Source organism: Capricornis sumatraensis, chromosome 20 (assembly GCF_032405125.1).
Source record: "Capricornis sumatraensis isolate serow.1 chromosome 20, serow.2, whole genome shotgun sequence".
Taxonomy (NCBI): Eukaryota; Metazoa; Chordata; class Mammalia; order Artiodactyla; family Bovidae; genus Capricornis; species Capricornis sumatraensis.
In genome coordinates, this window is record NC_091088.1 from 44,739,060 (window position 1) to 44,759,568 (window position 20,509).

The window sequence follows — 20,509 nt, forward strand, 5'->3', positions numbered from 1 at the left end:
AAAATTTATAAGGAATGTTAACATCCACACTGTTCAATGTAACGGAATGTGATCTTGTTTCTAATCTTCCATTTTATATTTAACAAGTTAAAATCATCGCCCTCTCTACCTACTGTACGTTTCCATTTCTATCGAAGTTCTAGAAAATAAGAACAGTGCTTGCCTCTGGAGTGGAACTAACTGGGAAGGAACACAAGGTAACTTTCTGGGGTGATAGAAATGTTCCCTTTACTAAGGTGGTGGTTACATGATGTGTGTGTAGATGCACCTAAAAAATGGTCATATACATTTCTGTATTTTTTTGTACATAAATTATACCTCAATAAAACTGTCCCCAATTTTTAAAAGTTATGTTTCTCTGGGGAGAATGGATACATGTCTATGTATGGCTGGGTCCCTTCAATTGAAACTGTCACAACATTGTTAATTGCCTATACCTCAATATAAAGTATTAAAAAAAAATTTTTTTTTTAAGTAACCCCTCCCCGACAACGGGTTTCTGGAGTGCTAGTAGTATTTTTTCAGTGAATGGCTAATGAACATGCTTGCTTTGTGAAAAATCACTAAGCCATTCACTCATAATATATGCCTCTTTCCCCCTCTTTACTGTCCAAATTTAAGAACTTTTTTGGTACTTCCAAGCACAGTGGCAGTTGAAGCAGCGGGAACATAAAGAACTTGAGGGTGATGGACAACTAGAAAGTGACAAAGAATAATGATAACTATTAACAGAAAAAGGTAATTTGGGAAATTCCTTGGAGCCAGGATAGACCTTTTCTTTCTGGAAGTGGAAAATCCTGAGTTCTGTTTCCACCATACTGCATTTGGGGAGACAATGGGCATGTGGGTAGAATCCCACAAGCATAAAAACAATCTGAGGAAGGAACAGTGATGAGAAAACAGCAAACAACAAAGAGTTCAGTACTGAGAAAACCTTCAAAGGATTTCTGACTCACACTCACCAACAATCTGTGTAGAAGACACATTCTTATCAGCATTAATGTCATCAACCTGAAACAGAAGAGATCATTACCAGAAGAGAAAGCAACGGCCTCAATGGTGAAGGTAATGGTACAGGCCCATGTGTGTGGCAAAAGCCAAGCTGCTCAGCAAAACCAACAAACCTGCTCCAAGAAACTGCCCCTCCGCCCCCTGTACTCTTCCTGATCTCCTTCCCACCAGACAGATACCATGCTGAACTCTTTAACTGCCAAGCAGAGGAAAAGAAAATTCTTATCACATCATTAACATCTCTCTCTAATCTGATATACCTTCACCTTCCGGACAGTGAGAAAGCATTCTAAACCACCACATTCACCTCCAAGAACCAAGTCCTCAAATACTAACAAAGATCATATACTTCCTTCCTAGGAACAGTTGTGGGCAAAGCTTCAATGCGTGCAAAGCCAAAACATAAAAACTCAGGCCCAAGGTAAAAACCAAAGGAAAGGACACTAAGCAAGCTCAGGAACAGGGGAATCTCCCTAGAGGAGGAAAGAAGGCTGGCAGGAAAGTCATCTAATTCTGAACCAAGGCTGTGACAACCATTTACAGTTCAAGGCATCATTAGCATATTACTGATACCAGCAAGTTTTAAGACTAAAAATTAATGCTATAGGCCAAAACTTACTAAACTTAATACTTCTGTTTAATACAAATATCTAGCTGTTATTCCTCTATAAGATGTTGAGAATTTATAAAACCGGTATTTATATTCTACCACCAAGACTGTACCAGGTCAAAATGATTCTCAGCCTAGTTACTCTTTAAAAAAAAAAATTATTAGGTGTCCCACTAGAACCTTCTAGGGTCTGCAGCTCCTTCCTGATTCCTGGGCTTTTAACTGCAGACAAAGCATTGCCACCAATGATGCTGCCGCCACCACCACGCCCCATTTCCAGGGTAATATTAAAGCAACACAAAAATCCAAAGCATACAGCAATGCCAGTACTAGGAGTTGATCAAAACTTTGCCTTCCCTGTGGCCATTATTTTGCTCTCTCTTCCTGGGATTCTCTCTCCTGCTGCTTATAAAAGGCTCAGGCACTTACAGATTCATACGATGGGGGAGTTGCTGGAATCTGAGGTGGATGAACATTGGGAAAGGCCTGATAAGTTCCCACTGGCAATCCATTGAAATCCGACTGCAAGAGGAGAAAGGCAACATAAGAGACTGCCCCATCTGCAATTTCTGAAGTGCGTATATGGGAAGAGAGAAATAAATACATGTGTATACAACTATTTTCTCAATGTGAATATATTCACACTGAATAATATGTATTTAAGATAGGTATTTAATGTGTATTCAAGAGCCCCAAAAGGAAAAAGTGCCTAAAAGGACATGAGACAACATGTCATCAGGAAGACCTAGATTTTTAAAGACCTGTAGACAGGCTATTTATTCATCAAATTACTAACTGCTTTTAAGTCCACAAATGGAGATTATTATCACTTTCTTTGGGGAGGTGGGGGGTATCACTACATGTGGGATCATAGCTCCCCAACCAGGAACTGAACCCACGCCCCTGCAGTGGAAGCATGAGTCTTGACCACTGGACTACAGCAAAGTCCCCAGACTTTCTTACTAGCAGTGACTTTCATCTTCATGTTTACAACAGATGTTTTTCTACTTGGCAATAAGTGATGATTATTCAGTTTTGGAAAAAGCTAGTAGTATACCTACAAGTCCCAGAAAACCTACACAGTTTTTTCTAGCACCATCTCTCTAGATTTTCCTGCTTCATTACCTGTAGGTTAACCAAAAGACTTTCTCCAAATCCCAATGCTGTTTTTTTCTACAGTATAATCAATAAACTATACCAAATGTTACCTATAACTCCTGAGTGCGCTCACAGAACCAGCTTGTCATCTATTACATTTTCTAGAGTTTACATCCACACTTATTTGTATGAATACTTACAGGTCCCTTTGGAAGTGGGTATGAGAAAGGAGTGTTTGGAGATGGCATAGGCATAGGCATAGGCATTGGCACTGTTCCGTCAGGTCCACCAACTGGTGCTGTGAAGCCACCTCCACCTCCTCTTCCAGGGCCCCCTTTCTTCACATCATCTGTGAATCCAACATCAATAAGATCTGTCTCTACTCCAGGAGGAGCTTCTGCCTAAGAAAAAGAGAGAAACCCGTATCATCAGGCCCTGTCACAGGCTAGGTTCCCCAGGAAGCTCTGAGATGGAGACCAGCATGACCAAAGTTTACTGGAGAGGGCTCTTGGGATAGAGACCTATGGGGATATGAAGGAAGCAGGCCTGAGCAAAGTAAGAAGTTGGGCTGCCATGCCTTCACAACAGAGGGCTTGGCTAATTCCCCCAGAGTTCTGGAGCTGGATGGGCCTACAGCACATGTTCCACAACTGGGGCAAAGGGGCAGTCTTTAATCCCCTGCAATGACCAGATACAAGCTGCCCCCAGGAAAGACCCTGGGTAAGGAAGCTCTCTCCTAAGAGGGCCACCGCTGGAGGGACACTCAGCTGTGTGAGCCACCAGTCATCAAAGAGATGGGGAAATAAATGCTTCTGTCCTGAAGTGTGCCTGTAACTGGGGCGGAGAGTAGGGGGGAAGGTCGTCTGAGCAGCACACCAAAACATCTACTTTGCCCCATCAACCATAACCTCTGAATTACTACTTCCATATTTGCCTTTCACTGTAAGCCTCTTTAGGACAGTGGCCTTGTTTATATCTTTTGTGTATTCTCAGCTTTCTAGGGCACATGGCAGGCGCCCAAAAAATGTTTCAAGATCTGTTCTGGGTCTTGGGGCTTCTCTTGTTACCCAGTTCCTTGAACTTCACTGAAAAGTAGCAATAATGCCATTTTATATTTGTATCAAAGTCTGTACCTTTTTAAAGTGCTTTTAGTCATTGATCTCTTCTGATCCTTAAATATTCAGTGAGAGAGATGCAGGCTTATTTATTGCTAACCCAAAAGCACTAACTGGACAAAGGCTTCAACTCCCACACACAAACTTGAGTGCAAAGAATATGCTTCTTTTTCAAAGACAGTGATCTAGAGAGACTTATTTACTGTTGTATTCTAAGGACTCTAAACTCACCATGACCACAGAGTCGGGCTCATAGGGCACATTGTAGTTCTTGGCAATTTCAATCAGGTATCTCTCCACTAGGATTTTGGGTGGGGCCTCCACACTCAGTTTGTGCATTAGCTGTTAAGCAAAAGATCCAGGGTTAACATGCATCTATATAAACCAGCCTAAGCCTATCCTGTATCACTGTAAAACTTTGTTTCTCTCATTTTACAAGTCAGTGGAGAGAAAAGAAAAGTTCCAACCAGTTATTCTTTTCTTCAGTCACAAAGCACAACATGCATGTATGTCTCACACTCTGGTTACTTATGCGCAAAGACTGACACTGGCATTCCACATCTGAATTCACCCATCTTTCTCCCCGCCTCGCTTCTACCTCCATATATCACAAGTGGCACAAAGGACAGGGGATAGAATCAGGAATGGCGCAGGATGACAGAGCTTCACAATCAGAGGTGTCGGGCAGGGTTAAGGAGTTGACTGACTACACTGCCAGCCAGCCTTCTTTCTATGAAATGTGCAATCTTAAATGAATGCTACATTACAGTGATACCCACTAGAAACACTGCAGGCAGTAAAATAACCTGTTCCCACCCCACGCACTGGTCCATGTTTAACAAGTACATTCATTACCCTATCATTCACAGTTCCAATCTGGTTGGTCCGACATAACTTGCCATATTCCTTGCTATACTTGGCACAGAGTTGATCAGCAACCTACAGAGAAAAAGAACAGTAAATAAAAATGGAAACCACTCCTACAGGTGGCTTCAAGCTTCCTCCTATCAATAGCAAATATGCTTCTACTCAGGATTTCCAAGACTGGACCTGCAAAGCCTCAAAAGGTACATATTAATTCATTTAGTTATTGTTTATTCATCCATCCACTGAACTGCACAGCAGGGACCAGAAATATCTACTCGAACAGGAGAATTAAATGAAAGTCTTCCCCAAGAGAATGATACCTTTGGCTTCCTTCTCCCCCATGCTTTCAAAAATGTAGCTAGCTAGCTTATACCTTCCATGTAGAAGATAGGAAAATTTCTCTCTGAGGAAAATGACCAACCCAAGGAAAGGAAACTAGTTCCTGACAGTCTGGAGGCCCTTGAGAAATGGCTTAAATTATCCTACAATAAATTGGTGCTGGAAGTATCATGCTCCCTGATTTCAAGCTATGCTAAAAAGCACAGTCATCAAAACAGTATGTACGGGCTCATGGATGTGCGCACACACACAAAGAAAACAAACAGATCAATGGAATAGAATGGAGAGTTCAAGAATGAACCCACAGTTACACGGGCAATTCATTTACAACAAAGGAGGCAAGAACACGAAAAAGACAGCCTTTTCAATAAATGATAGTGGGAAAACTGGACTACTCTCTCAACCCATACACAAATGAATTCAAGATGGATTAAACACTTAAACATAAGATGTGAAACCATAAAACTTCTAGGAAAAAATACGGCAGTACACTCTTCTGACACTGGTCTTAGTAATATTCTTTTGGGTATGTCTCAGGCACAAGAAACAAAAGCAACAATATCCTACTAAAAAGCTTTTGTACAGTGAAAGAAACTATCAACAAAATAAAAAGGCTACATCTACTGGTGGGAGAAGGTATTCACAAACAATGGATCTGATAAGGGGTCATTATCCAAAATACACAAAGAACTCATACAACTCAACACCAAAAAACAATCCAATTAGAAAACTGGCAGACAGACATTTTTCCAAAGACACCTACAGATGGCCAACAGGCACAGGAAAAGATGCTCAGAATCACTAATCAAGGAAATGCAAATCAAAACCACACTGAGATAGCCCCTCACACCTGTCAGAAGGGCTATAATAAAAAAAGAAAAAACACCAAATAAGTGTTGGTGGTGATGTGGAGAAAAAGGGACACTCATACACTGTTGGTGGGAATGTAAACTGGTGTGGCCACTATGAAGATTCCTCCAAAGATTAAAAATAGAACTAATATCTGATCCAGTAATTCCACTCCTGGGTAGTTATCCAAAGTAAATGAAAACACTAATTAGAAAAGACATATCCACACCTATTCTCACTGGAGAATTATTTACAACAGCCAAGATATGGAATCAACCCAAGTGACCATCAACAGATGAATAAAGATGCGGTACATATATGCAATGGAATATTACTCACTCACTTAAAAAAAATGAAATCTTGCAATTTGCAACAACATGGATGGACCTGTAGGGTATTATGCTAAGTGAAATAAGTCAGATAAATAAAATATCACATGATCTTCCTTATATGTGGAATTCTAAAAAATCAAATGAACTTAACAAAACAGAAACAGTTATAGATAAAGTGGTTACAAGAGGGGAGCAGGAAGAGGAAATCCAGGGACTAAGAGATACAAAGTTCCATTTGCAAAACAAATGAGTCATGAGCAGGAAATGTACAGTTTGGGGAATATAGTCAATAACTAATCTGTTTGTATGGTGACATATCGTAACTGGAATTATGATCATTTTGAAATGTATAGAAAAATCACTAAATTGTGTAATGGGAACAACCTAGTGCTGTAGGTCAATTACACTTAAAGAAGAAACACGCAAACATGCAACAAACTCGTAAAAAAAGAGATCAGATTTGTGGTTAGAGATGAGATGGGGAAATTGATGAAGGCAGTCAAAAGGTACTACAAACTTTCAGTTGTAAGTAAGAAGGCCAACAAACACATGAAAAGATGTTCAACATCACTAATTATTAGAGAAATGCAAATGAAAACTACAGTAAGGTATCACCTTATTATGGTCAGAATAGCCATCATGAAAAAAAACCCACAAACAACAAATGTTGGCGAGGGTATGGAGAAAAGGGAACCCTCTTACACTGCTGGTGGCAGTGTAAATTAATACAACTACTATGGAAAACAGTATGGAGGGTCCTTAAAGAACTAAAACAGAATTACCCTTTGACCCAGTAATCCCACTACTGGGCATAAACCCAGAGGAAACCATAATTCAACAAGATACATGTACCCAATGTTCACAGCAGTATATTTACAATAGTCAGGACATGGAAGCAACCTAAATGTCCATGAATTTTGGAATGGATAAAGAAGATATGGTATATAGATAAAATGGAATACCACTCAGCCATAAAAAAGAATGAAGTTGAGTCATTTGCAGAGATATGGATGTACTTAAGAGTGTCAAACAGATGGAAGTAAATCAGAAAGAGAAAAATATCATATATTAAGCACATATGTAGAATCTAGAAAAATGGTACTGATGATCTTATTTGCAAAGCAGAAACAGACACAGAGGTAGAAAACAAATATATGGCCACCAAGGAGGAAAGGGCAGGGGATGGGAGGAACTGGGACACTGGGATTGATACTCTACTGAGACCATACTGTGTAGCACAGGGAACTCTACCTAATGCACATGGTGACCTGAACAGGAGGCACTCCAAAGGCGGGGGGCCAGGATATATGCAGACATATGGCTGACTCATTTTGCTGTATAGTAGAAACAAACAACATTGTAAACCAACTATACTCCAATAAAAAATTAATTTTAAAATGATAAATAAGGACTGGAGATGCAATGTACTGTAAGGACTAGAGATGCAGTGATAAATATAATTAACACTGCTGTATGTTATACGTGAAATTGTTGAGAGTAAATTATAAAGAGTTCACTTCACAAAACTAACTTTTTTTCTATTTCTTTAATTTTGTATCTAGGCTTCAACAGTACATCAACTGAGAACTTTCAGATATATAAGCTGAATTTAGAAAAGGCAGAGGAACCAGAAATCAAACTGCCAACATCTGCTGAATCATAGAAAAAGAGAATTCCAGAAAAACATCTACTTCTGCTTCATTGATTATATCCAAGCTTTTGACTGTGTGGATCATAACAAACCAAAAAATTCATAAAGAGATGGGAATATCAGACCATCTTACTTGCCCCCTGAGAAACCCATATGCAGGTCAATAAGCACCCATTAGAACAAGACATGGAACAACGAACTGGTTCAAAATAGGAAAAGGAGTATGTCAAGGGTGTATATTGTCACCCTGCTTATTTAACTGATATGCAGAGTATATCATCTGAAATGCCCAGATGGATGAGATGTTTGCTCCTTGGAAGAAAAGCTATGACAAATCTAGACAGCATATTAAAAAGCAGAGACACCACCTTGCCGACAAAGATCTGTACAGTCAAAGCTATGGTTTTTCCAGTAGTCATGTATGGATGTGACAGCTGGACCATAAAGAAGGCTGAGCACCAAAGAACTGATACTTTTGAACTGTGGTCCTGGAGAAGACTCTTCAGTCTCTAGGACAATGAGGAGATCAAGCCAGTCAATTGTAAAGGAAATGAGTCCTGAGTATTCATTGGAAAGACTGATGCTGAAGCTTAAGCTCCAATACTTTGGCCACCTGATGCAAAGAACCGACTCACTGGAAAAGACTCCAATGAAGGGAATGACTGAAGGCAGAAGGGAGTGACAGAGGATGAGATGGTTCGATGGCATCACCGACTCAACAGACGTGAGTTTCAGCAAACTCCAGAAAATAGTGAAGGACAGGGAAGCCTGGCGTGCCACAGTCCAGGGGTCACAAAGAGTTAGACGCAACTAGCATCTAAACAACAATATGAGATGACAGATGTTTACCAAAATTATTGTGATAATCATTTCATGATATAAGTCAAATCATTATGCTGTACATCTTAAATTTATACAGTCCTGTATTGTCAGTTATATCCCATTAAAACTGGAAGAAAAAAAAAGGAGACAAAAAAATTGGCATCTGGCATTAAGACCCACCTAAGCACACAAGAGGTTCCAATCCATTTTCAGTACCTCAGTCTTTAATAAACAGCCAAACCTTTCAGAAAACCCTCTACTATAAAAACAGTTTAAGAAACAGAAGTAAACAAACATTAGAGAAACAAGAAGAGTTTATGAAGGACTATAATATTCCTAGAGTTAGAAGACAGTGAAGCCATGAAACAATAACAAAAAAAATAGACTATTTAAAAAATAGATATTCAGAGACTTAATTAAAAAGAGCTCTTAAATAAAAATATACAGAGGACAAGGAAATTTTATAAGATAGGTGGGAGATAAGACTGAGACAATATCCAAGTGAATAACTGGCAAAGACGTAGAAAATAGGAGAGAAAACAACTCGATTGAATTTGTACCTGAGCAGTACCATATCCATGTTGTGGCACGTAATTTTTCAGTTAATGTCTGTGTCTCCTGCCAGACTCTAAGCTATAAGAGTACTCACTCACCACTGCACTCTCAGTGGCCATGTAATGCACAACACTGACTCAATAAATATTTCTGGAACAAATGAATGAAAGAAAACATCTGTTCCCTTAATATTACTGTAACTTTACTGACTTACAGTTGTTTAAAAACATACTTAAATGACATTACAATAAAGTAAAGAAAAAACATGGGTTATATGTAACTTTGCCTCTTAGAAAAACTATTCAAGTTTGGAAAACACTCTGCTACTCTATGAACAGTTCCATTCTATGAACCATTTCACAAAGCCTTTTTCAAAGGTAGCACGAGAAGGGTACAAAATAAGTAAGCAGAAGTGACATATATAAACCAACCTTTCTAACAACAGGAAAAACTACATGCATCACTGAAACTGGTTGTACTCACAATTTTCAGCTCTGCCACTTCTGACTGGAGTCGAGGAGCAGCCCAAATCAATGTAGACACAGATTCAGCCAGACCAGAATCTAACTCCCTAATTAAGGTGGGGGAGATGGGGGGAAATCAGTAAAATTTAATATTCTTTCAAACAAACAAAACCCCGTCTGTATCACATACCTGATAACCTCCTCTAAGGCAATCTCACAAATCTTACTGAAAGTGAGAAGTGAAAGTGAAGTTGCTCAGTCATGTCCGACTCATTGCGACCCCATGGATCGTAGCCTACCAGGCTTCTCCATCCATGAGATTTTCCAGGCAAGAACACTGGAGTGGGTTGCCACTGCCTTCTCCAGATCTTCCCGACCCAGGGATTGAACCCGGGTCTCCCGCATTGTAGGCAGAAGCTTTACTGTCTGAGCCACAAATCTCACTGGATCCTCACAATAACTCTAGGCTTATAGACATTTCTGTCATCCAATTTTGGGGGAAAATCTCAAACTAAGAAACCAGCCCATGGTCACAAAGTCAGCAAATGGTTGAGCCAAGTCTCAAATTCAGGCCTCTTGATTTCAGATTTCACATTTTCAACAGTAATCTACACTGAGATCAGGCCCTCAAGTGAGTAGTAGGAAAAACATCCTGTGTACATGAAGTGGTAGTCCCTGAGTGCTAGCTCCCCACACACAGGAAGAGGCCAGTAACATTCCTTTCTCAAATTCCAGGGGTGATCTGATTTAATCTTCAAATCAAAATACCTTACTTCATTATAGTTCTACAAAATGAAAAAGATCTAGAACTCTACTGAATAACACTGTGCGGACAGTTAAATAGTACTGTACTGAGTGCTTAAAAATGTTTAAGAACTGACTTCCCTGGTGGTTCAGTGGTTGAGAATCTACCTGCCAATGCAGGGGATACAGGTTTGATCCCTGGTCCCGAAATATTTCACAAGCCACAAAGTAACCAAGCCCGTGTGCCACAACTACTACGCACACGAGCTCTCGAGGCCATGCTCTGCAACAAGAGAAGCCCCAGAAAGAGAAGCCGGAGCACAGCAACCAGAGGGCAGCCTCGCTTGCCACAACTAGACAAAGCCCATGCATAGCAACAAAGACCCAAAGCAGCAACAAATAAATTTTTTCATAAAAAAAATTTTTTAAACAGTTTAAGGCAGATCTTATGTTAAGTGTTCTTATCAAAAAAAAGGGATACAAGGAAATTTTTGGAGATGACAACTGCTTTTTTAACTTATGATGATGTGTACAGCTATATAAATGCCTATGGCCCAAACTCATCAAATTGTACACTTGCACACACTAAATACGTGAATTTTCTTCCGAAATCAACTACATCTCGATGAAGGGAAAAAAAGGACAAAACGGCTTACTTCATAGACTGGATGAGGCCAAATCGAGCCAGCAGCAGGTCACAGTACAGTTCCAGGATCTCCATGGCCTCCACAAGGTAGTCTTCTCGAATAATGTGCTCCACTCGGATTCGAGCTCTTTCATCTTTCCCAGCAGCCAGATAGTCAGCAATCTCTTTCCTTGCTTTCTGGGCCAATTCCGCTAAAGCACAAATCCCACTCCAGTCACACAGCAGTAGTACATGGGCCCTGGCCTGCAGGCAGACATCCACCCCAAAAGAGAAAAGTCGGTGTTTCTACTATATCCTAGCTCACCCTTCCTTAGCAAACTTAGTCTCATCTCATCTATTCTAGAATTTGCTTCCTTTTCTAGGTGAGAATAGTGTTTGTGTAGTCATTTATCTATTCCACAGAAACAGTATGCCCCTTTCCCTGTTACAAAGTGACTCAGTCTAACTAGTCAAAAAGATAGCAGAAATGTATCCAAAACTTAGAGGATATGGGATCCCTAAGACTTCAGACTGCTAGCCTGAAAGAGCTAATAATAAGGTGCTAAGACTCAACCATGTATTCTAGAAAAAAAAAATGTAAGGCAAGCATGCACCACTCACTTTTTTTTTTCTCCAACAGTTTAAGACGGTTTATGACTAATCTCAAATTGACTCGTAAACGCTCAGCTTTAAATCCAGAGCCCAGCATGCTGTGTTGTTCCTCCTGGGAAAAGATAAGAAGCATGGTGATTACTTTCAAGTCAAAATTAGTTCAGGAATTAAGACCAGTGAGATGGTGAATTATTTCACATTATAAACCAGAGTAATTTTTAAATTCAGATAAATAACATGATGTGACTCACATTTTTTAAAGGTCATTTGGCTGTTGTGTGGAGAATTGATTGGGGGAGGAGAATAATGGAAGTAAGAGGACCAAGGACAAGGCTATTAGAGCAGTCCAAACAAAAGATGAAAACAGCTTAGGATGGGATAGTCAGCAGTAATGGCAGAAGTGATTGCACTGAGATCTATTTTGAACATAGAGATGAAAGAAATTGGTGATGGATGAAATGAGTATCTAATCTATGTACTGGCATAGGAGTAAGGTGATAAAAAAACAGAAGCAGGAAGGCATCCTGCTGCTCCTAAGTCACTTCAGTTGTGTCCGACTCTGTGTGACCCCATAGACGGCAGCCCGCCAGGCTCCCCGGTCCCTGGGATTCTCCAGGCAAGAACACTGGAGTGGGTTGCCATTTCCTTCTCCAATCATGAAAGTGAAAAGTGAAAGTGAAGTTGCTCAGTCATGTCCGACTCCTAGCGACCCCATGGTCTGCACCCCACCAGGCTCCTCTGTCCATGGGATTTGCCAGGCAAGAGTATTGGAGTGAGGTGCCGTTGCCTTCTCCAGGAAGGCCTCCTACTCTCCCATAAAACACAAAGGTAGTGATACGAAGAGATTATCAAATTTATATCCAAATTCATAAATATTACCACCTTTAGTCCTCAAATCCTCCTACTAAGTCTCAACCTTTAGAAAAAGCTACAGCCCAAGATCACAGAAATATCATTAATATCTACTCACAAAGAAATACACAAACGGGTAAAAAGCTAAAAAAAAACTTTATGTATTAATATAAAATTCAACAATAAGGATAAACAATAGGATCCTACCGTACAACACAAAGAACTAAATTCAGTATATCCTATGATAAACCATAATGGAAAAGAATTTTTAAAAAAGAAAGTATATGTACAAGAATCACATTGCTGTACAGCAGAAATTGACACTGTAAATCAACTATACTTCAGTTAAAATTAAGAACAAAAACCAAAATAAAATAAATTCAACAACAGAAGGCTATTATTTACCAAGACTTTTGCTGAATAGCTGAGTTACAGTCAACAAAACCACTCCTGTATCATCTATAAGACTTTAGGGTATAACACTGTGCATTGACCACTATGCATTCTCCATCAACACAGCACAATTTCTATTAATTATGGACGTGAACTTCAAAACGTAACATCCAAACAAAAAGTGAAGAGCGAAAGTGTTAGTCAGTCCAGACCAACTCTGTGACCCTTTGAACTATACCCTACCAGGCTATTCAGTCCATGGGATTTTCCAGACAAGAGTACTGGAGTTGGTTGCCACGCCCTACACTAGAGCATCTTCCTGACTTAGGAATCGAACCCGCATCTCCTGTGTCTGCTGCATTGGCAGGCAGGTTCTTTACCCACTGAGCCATCAGTCAATCCCAACATCCAAACAAAAGCTAGGTCTAACACAGTAGGAGGGGTGCAATCACAATAAAATCAAATCCCATAGCCACCAGGTGGATGACCCACAGACTGCAGAACAATAATACCAAAGAAGTTCTGAGCCCCACGCCAGGTTTCCCAGCCTGGAGAATCCCCAGGGAATCTGGCATTGAGGGCCAGTGCGATTTGATTATAGGACTTCCAGAGGACTGGGGGAAACAGAGACTCCAGTCTTGGAGGACACAAACAGAATTTTGCACACAGCAAGACCAAGAGGAGAGGGGCAGTAACCACACAGGAAACTGAACCAAAACTGCTAGTGGAGGAGGGCCTCCTATGGAGATGTGGATCAGCAGGGGCTGACCACAGGGATAGGGGCACGGGAAGGTCCCCCTTGGTGTAAATCCTCTTATAGCTAGAGACAGGAATAATAGACCACCTTACCTGCCTCCTGAGAAACCTGTACCCAAGTCAAGAAGTTACAGTTAGAATCAGACATGGAACAACAGACTGGTTCCAAGCTGGGAAAGGAATATATCAAGGCTGTATATTGTCACCATGCTTATTTAACTCATATGCAGAGTATATCATGCGAAATGCCGGGAGAAATATCAATAACCTCAGAGATGCAGATGACACCACTCTTATGGCAGAAAGTGAAGAGGAATTAAAGAACCTCCTGATGAAGGTCAAAGAGGAGAGTGAAAAAGCTGGCTTAAAACTCAACATTCAAAAAGCGAAGATCATGGCATCCAGTCCCATCACTTCATGGCCAAAAGATGGGGAAACAATGGAAACAGTGACAGACTATTTCTCTATTATCTTGGGCTGCAAAAATCACTGCAGACAGTGACTGAAGCCATGAAATTAAAAGACACCTGCTCCTTGGAAGAAAAGCTATGACAAATCTAGACAGCCTATTAAAAAGCACAGACATTACTTTGCCGACGAAGCTCTGTCTACTCAAAGCTAGAGCTGGACTATAAAGAAAGCTGAGTGTCGAAGAATTGATGCTCTAGAACTGTAGTGTTGAAGAAGATTCTTGAAAGTCTTTTGGACAGCAAGAACTTCAAACCTGTCAATCCTAAAGGAAATCAGTCCTGAATATTCATTGGAAGAACTGATGCTGAAACTGAAGTTCCAATACTTTGGTCACCTGATGCCAAGAGCCCCCTCTTTGAATGCTGATGCTGGGCAAGATTAAAGGCAGAAGGGGATGACAAAGGACGAGATGGTTGGATGCCATCACCGACTCAATGCACATGAGTTTGAACAAGCTCTGGGAGACGGTGAAGGACAGGGAAACCTGGCGTGCTGCAGTCCACACAGTCGCAAAGAGTTCGACAACAACGACTGAACAAGGACAGAACCCACTGATCTGCAGGCCAAACAGCTACAAAGGAGGGAAGGAACCCTACCCACCAGCAGATAACTGGATTAAAGCTTTATTGAGCAAGACCTACTTTTCCTTTCGCCAGTCTCTCCCTCTTAGCCTCATCAATCAGAGGGCAGACAGAAGCAAGAATAAGCACAGTCTCACAGCAGCTAAAACAAAAACCATATTACAGAATGTTAATCACGATGAAAAAGCAGAAAGGTATATCCCAGATGAAGGGACAAGATAAAATCCCAGAAAAACCACTAAATTAAGTGGAGATAGGCAATCTTCCAGAAAAAGAATTTAGAATAATGATAGTGAAGATGATCCAGGATCTTGGGAAAAGAACAGAGGCAAAGATTGAGAAGATGTAAGAAATATTTACCAAAGACATACAAGAACTAAAGAACAAACAAACAGATGAACAATACACTCCAAGGAATCAACAGCGGAATAACTGACTCAGAAGAACGGATAAATGACCTGGAGGACAGAATGATGGAAATCACTGCCATAGAACACAGAAAAAAGAATGAAAAGAAATGAAGGCAGCCTGAGAGGCCTCTGGGACAACATTAAACACACCAGCATTCACATTAAATGGGTCCCAGAAGGAAACGAGAGGGAGAAAAGACCTGAGAAAATATTAGAAGAGATAACAGCTGAAAACTTTCTGAACGTGGGAAAGGAAATAGTCAATCAAGTCCAGGAAATAGAGAGAGTCCCAGGAAGGATAAACCTAAGGAACACACCAAGACACATAGTATTCAAACTGACAAAATTAAAGACAGATAAATTATTAAAAGCAACAAGGGAAAAATGACAAATAACATACAAGGGAATTCCCATCAGGCTATCAAGTTGATTTCTCAACAAACTCTACAAACCAGAGGGAATTGGATGATATATTTAAAGTGATGAAAGGGAAAAACCTACAACCAAGAAATACTCTACCCAGCAAGATGGAGAATTCAAAAGCTTTCCAGACAAGCAAAAGTTAAGAGAATCCAGCACCACTAGCCTTACAACAAATGTTAAAGGAACTTCTCTAGGCAGGAAACACAAGAGAAGGCAAAGACCTACAGAAAATAAACCCAAAACAATTAAGAAGTAAGACCATGCATATTGATAATCACTTTAAATGTAGATAATCATCTTAAATGTAAATGGATTAAATGCACCAACCAAAAGACAGAGGCTGGCTGGGTGAATGAAAACATATGCATGCATGCACTTCCACTTACCACACACATCACTCTGCCTGATCCCCCCAAAACTGTATGTAATTATTTTATATTGTTAAGTTAATCATGTTCCCATTATGGGTTGCAATTGTAATTATCTTTTATTTTTTGTCTGGCTATTGACTGTGAAAACTGAAAAACATCTTTTACTACTGTGATTATGTAACTATTACTCACTTAAAACTATTTTATCATGATTGATGAACAGAAAATTAATATATCACCCAAACTAGGATCTAACAGAAAAATCTGTAATCACTTTTTAAGATCCAGATGCGAATCAAAATTATCTTGAAATTTTTGAAAATACAAATGTTCCGGTATTGCTTTTTTTCTTCAGAGCTCCAGATATGTTTCCAGTGACCAGTCATGTTTTAAAACAACTGGTATATGATTATCTTTTACTTTTATCTAGTTTGTTTCACTTTTTCTACTTCATATTCAGTGCTTCCATTTCATTTAGTTTATGTTCTCCAATTTCTCCATCTCTTTTTTTTGATGTTCTTTCTCAAGCTTTTATCAAGTGAAGCTTGATAAGAAATGTTTACCAAAGACCTTCAAGCACTAAAGAACAGAGATGAACAGAAAAGCTTTCATATACATACACATATGTACAATATATGTATTAGATAGAACACATGAATTTTTGCCTAACTAAAACTTATGATGTTCTCATTCTACCTGTTTGAGTTAGTAGGAACAGAATGCTAGATTTCTAATTTTAAAAGTTATGCTATGCAGCAAGCAACAAAGGTTTACTGTACAGCATAGGGAACTATAGTCAGTATCTTATAAAACCCTATGATGGAAAACAATTTCAAAAATAATATATGTTTATTTGTATAACCAAATCACCTTGCTGTGTACCTGAAACAACTATACTTCAATAAAATACACATCTTTAAACATGGGGGGGGGAGCTAGGTCTAACAAAGTAACCAAAGGACAAATCAAACCCAATGTAAAGATGAACATTAGGAATAGTATGTCTGCCTGTGTATAAACCAATACCCACTATCTTCTTTTTGTGAAACTGCCCTTCAGAATCCTTCATCCTTCACTTAATAATTAATACAAGCTCTAGTTTACAATGGTAAATATCTGGGATCCATTATACTAAATTATGTTCAATCCATTTAACAAATATTACTGATTACAACAGACAATGGCTAGATGCTGGAGATTAAAACAAACAAACAAGGCACAATCCTTGTGATTAGAGAACCTTACATTCCACTGGAAAACACAGCTAAGAAAATCTGGCAATTACAATACTATTTGCTAAGAACTATACCTCTAGAGGAGTTGTCAACTGAAAATGATTTTGCCCACAGTCATTTGGCAATGAATGAAGACTTTTTGGGTTGTTATGATTGGAGAAGATGCTACTAGCATATATAGTAGGCATCTAGAGATGCTAACATCCTACAATGAACAGGACCATGCCTCTGCCCCAAACAAAAAAATATCCAGCCCAAAACATCAAGTGTCAAGATTAAGAAACCTACTCTACAGAAAAGACATGTAACCTACTCAGGGATGTTACAGAATTCTTTCTAGGGAGAAGGAAAAGCCTAAGCCAAACCCTGAAGGACAAACAAAATTCATAAAGTAAAAAACACGGTGTGACTATCTCAGGCAGAGGGAGTGATGCATGTAAAATCCAGGTACCAGAGAGAACGAGAAGTTTTCTGAAACACAAGCTCAGTAAAGCTGAAGTATGACATTAATGACAGTCTATGCCACCTGCCTCATAATCCTAAACTGAAAACATCAATTCAAAACTAAGATGTCAGGTGCTACAGTAGGTTCTGTGCTGCCTAGATCCATACGGTATCCTTGTTCCGAAGGCATTCATAACCAGAGATAGATGGGAAGCAGAAAGACAGGCAGAAAAAACAGTAACTAGGACTGTCATTTACTCTACCAGGCACTCGCCCAAGATCAGCCAGCAACTAAGTGGTTAAGAGTTCAGAATAAAATCTAAGTGCATCTGAATTCAAAATCTAAATAAACAACAGTGATAGCAATAGAAGATAGTTATACAAGTAGTTGCAGAAGTCCCAGTAGGGGACTATAAATAGAGAAGGAAACCTAGTAAACTTTGGAAGGCCACTGTAAGTTAAAAAAAGCTATTGGAACAGTGTTCAATGAAGCAGGCTTGTTTAATTATAAAACCATAAACAAAACCACAAGATATGCCCCAGGCCATTGTTGTTGTTCAGTTACTCAGTCACGTCCGACTTTTTGCGACCCCACGGACTGCAGCACACCAGGCTTCCCTGTCCTTCACCATCTCCAGGAGCTTTCTCAAACTCATGCCCATTGAGTTCGTGATGCCATCCACCACCTATGTCATCCCTTTCTCCTCCTGCCTTCAACCTTTCCCAGTATCAGGGTCTTTTCTAATAAGCCGGCTCTTTGCATCAGGTGGCCAAAGTATTAGAGCTGCAGCATCAGTCCTTCCAATAAATACTCAGGGTTGATTGCCTTTAGGACTGACTGATTTGCTCACCCTGCTGTCCAAGGGACTCTGAAGTCTTCTCCAACACCATAGTTCGAAAGCATCAATTTTTCAGTGAAGACGATGACATAAGAAGTAGACAGCTGATCCAAGATCTGGATCTGATTCGTACAATTGTTCATTACATTTTCGTCCTGGTTTTTTGGACTCTTACACATGAATCAAATGTTTTTCTATCATGGGCATGATCTTATGCAAATTTTATAAATCAATCATACTGCTGGGTTGTGGTCAATTACCTGTATCCAGTACCTCTAGTTTAACTTGGTGGGTTTCTCCCCTCCAAGGCTCTGATTGGCTGGCTCTTACACAGTTTATTTTAGAAGAAAGGAATTATAGCTCTGTCTGGGCTACTACTGATAATCATTAAATAAGACCAACTCATTTGGCCAAACAAACATATTTATTCTGACCCTGGCCATAAATATGAATTTTCCCTTAAGGTTACTCAAGCTCAGTAAGAGCAACAGGTTAAATCCTAGTCAAAAAAAAAAAAAGAAAAAGTAAACTCTAGACTATTAAGAGGGATGCTTCCTCAGTTATGGGATGGGTTTATCTGGCTAATACCAGGCTATGGTCGTTTATCCTAAAGGCCACCCTTATGCTGAGAACAATTAAATCATACCAAAGATAATCAACCTAATAGCACTAGAAAATTAGGCTGTCTTATGAAAACTGTACCATGTAACAATGTACCATTTCTCGTAAAAGACAGTGATTGATATGGCACAGACTGGGTCAGAAAACCAGAAATACACCTAACAGAACTAAATGGCCTTTGTGGGTCCAATCTATGACCCTGGCTTCCACCAGACTGGCTAGGAAGGTATACTTTAGGATTCCCTTGGGTTCAAGGCCACTTATGTACAAACTTAGATATGACTCCAGCAAATTTACCATCAATATGAATTTGATGGACCAAGAGATCTCTATTTCACTGGTATGATCACTTAGCAGCTATTTTTCCACCTTCTGTAGGACTGGAAAATGTTATTTCTCACCAAAATTCACTCAAAAGGCATTATATGGTTAATGCAACCAGGCTATTAGCCCACAAACTTGAGGTCTCTGTGATAAGAAAAGCTGTCTTACAAAATCATATGGCCCTTACTATCCTTACAGCATCTCGAAAGGGCACCTGTGCTATAATTCAAACTGAATGCTGTGTTTATATACCAGATGAATCCTCTAATGGGTGCTGTTTTAGGAAGATGATTTGGTTCTGAAAGCTCATGGCTTAAATCCCTATCTGAAACGTTAATCACGTTATTAACTGTTATTACTTATAATGTGTTTTTAAGATTGCTGTCTTCTGTACTACATGATGCATAATCAGGCCTTCATCCAAATTAATGATAACTAAACATCTTGAAGAAATAGATCACATTTATAACAGAATAATTGCAATAGTGTGATTCTAGGTATGGGAAGAGGCAACAAGGAAAATAATTCCTGGATCCTATATACAGAGACTTTTTTTATTTATAAATGGGCCCAATTCCATTGATTAGGAAATTAACACCTGGAGTGACTTTATCAACAAAGATGTTTTACCTGATCTGGGATGAGCCTCCCAGCACCATGGGACAAAAAAAAAAAAGGCCATGAAATGTCTCCCAAATATGGTCGAATTTATCACCATGGGGTTCAATTCAGACCAGTCGCTTAGTCATGTCCGACTCTGCAACTCCATGGACTGCAGCATGCCAGGCCTCTCTGTCCATCACCACCTCCCGAAGTTTATTCAAACTCATGTCCATTGAGTCGGTGATGCCATCCAACCATCTCATCCTCTGTCATCCCCTTCTCCTCCCGCCTTCAATCTTTCCCGACAACAGGATCTTTTCCAATGAGTCAGCTCTTTGCATCAGGTAGCCAAAGTACTGGAGTTTCAGCTTCAGCATCGGTACTTCCAATGAATATTCAGGACTGACTTCCAAACCAGGATTGACTGGCTTGATCTCCTTGCATCCAAGGGACTCTCAAGAGTCTTCTCCAACACCACAGTTCAAAATCATC

At 39.7% G+C, this 20,509-nt stretch overlaps 1 protein-coding gene across 2 annotated transcripts in view; it reads right to left on the reverse strand.

Annotated features, from left to right (window-relative positions):
- Window positions 1-20,509, reverse strand: part of IST1 (IST1 factor associated with ESCRT-III) — a 36,327-nt gene that overhangs the window by 1,908 nt on the left and 13,910 nt on the right. Inside the window, exons 2-9 of one of the 2 annotated variants that reach the window (XM_068991780.1) lie at window positions 11,704-11,806; window positions 11,114-11,294; window positions 9,733-9,820; window positions 4,690-4,773; window positions 4,066-4,176; window positions 2,920-3,120; window positions 2,051-2,143; window positions 963-1,011 (exon numbers count right to left, since the gene is read on the reverse strand). In XM_068991780.1, the coding sequence (XP_068847881.1) occupies window positions 963-1,011; window positions 2,051-2,143; window positions 2,920-3,120; window positions 4,066-4,176; window positions 4,690-4,773; window positions 9,733-9,820; window positions 11,114-11,294; window positions 11,704-11,791 (895 nt within the window). In that variant the 5' untranslated portion in view covers window positions 11,792-11,806. Of the gene's footprint in view, window positions 1-962; window positions 1,012-2,050; window positions 2,144-2,919; window positions 3,121-4,065; window positions 4,177-4,689; window positions 4,774-9,732; window positions 9,821-11,113; window positions 11,347-11,703; window positions 11,807-20,509 lie in introns of those variants that run through there. The other variant, XM_068991781.1, reaches the window with a different exon arrangement.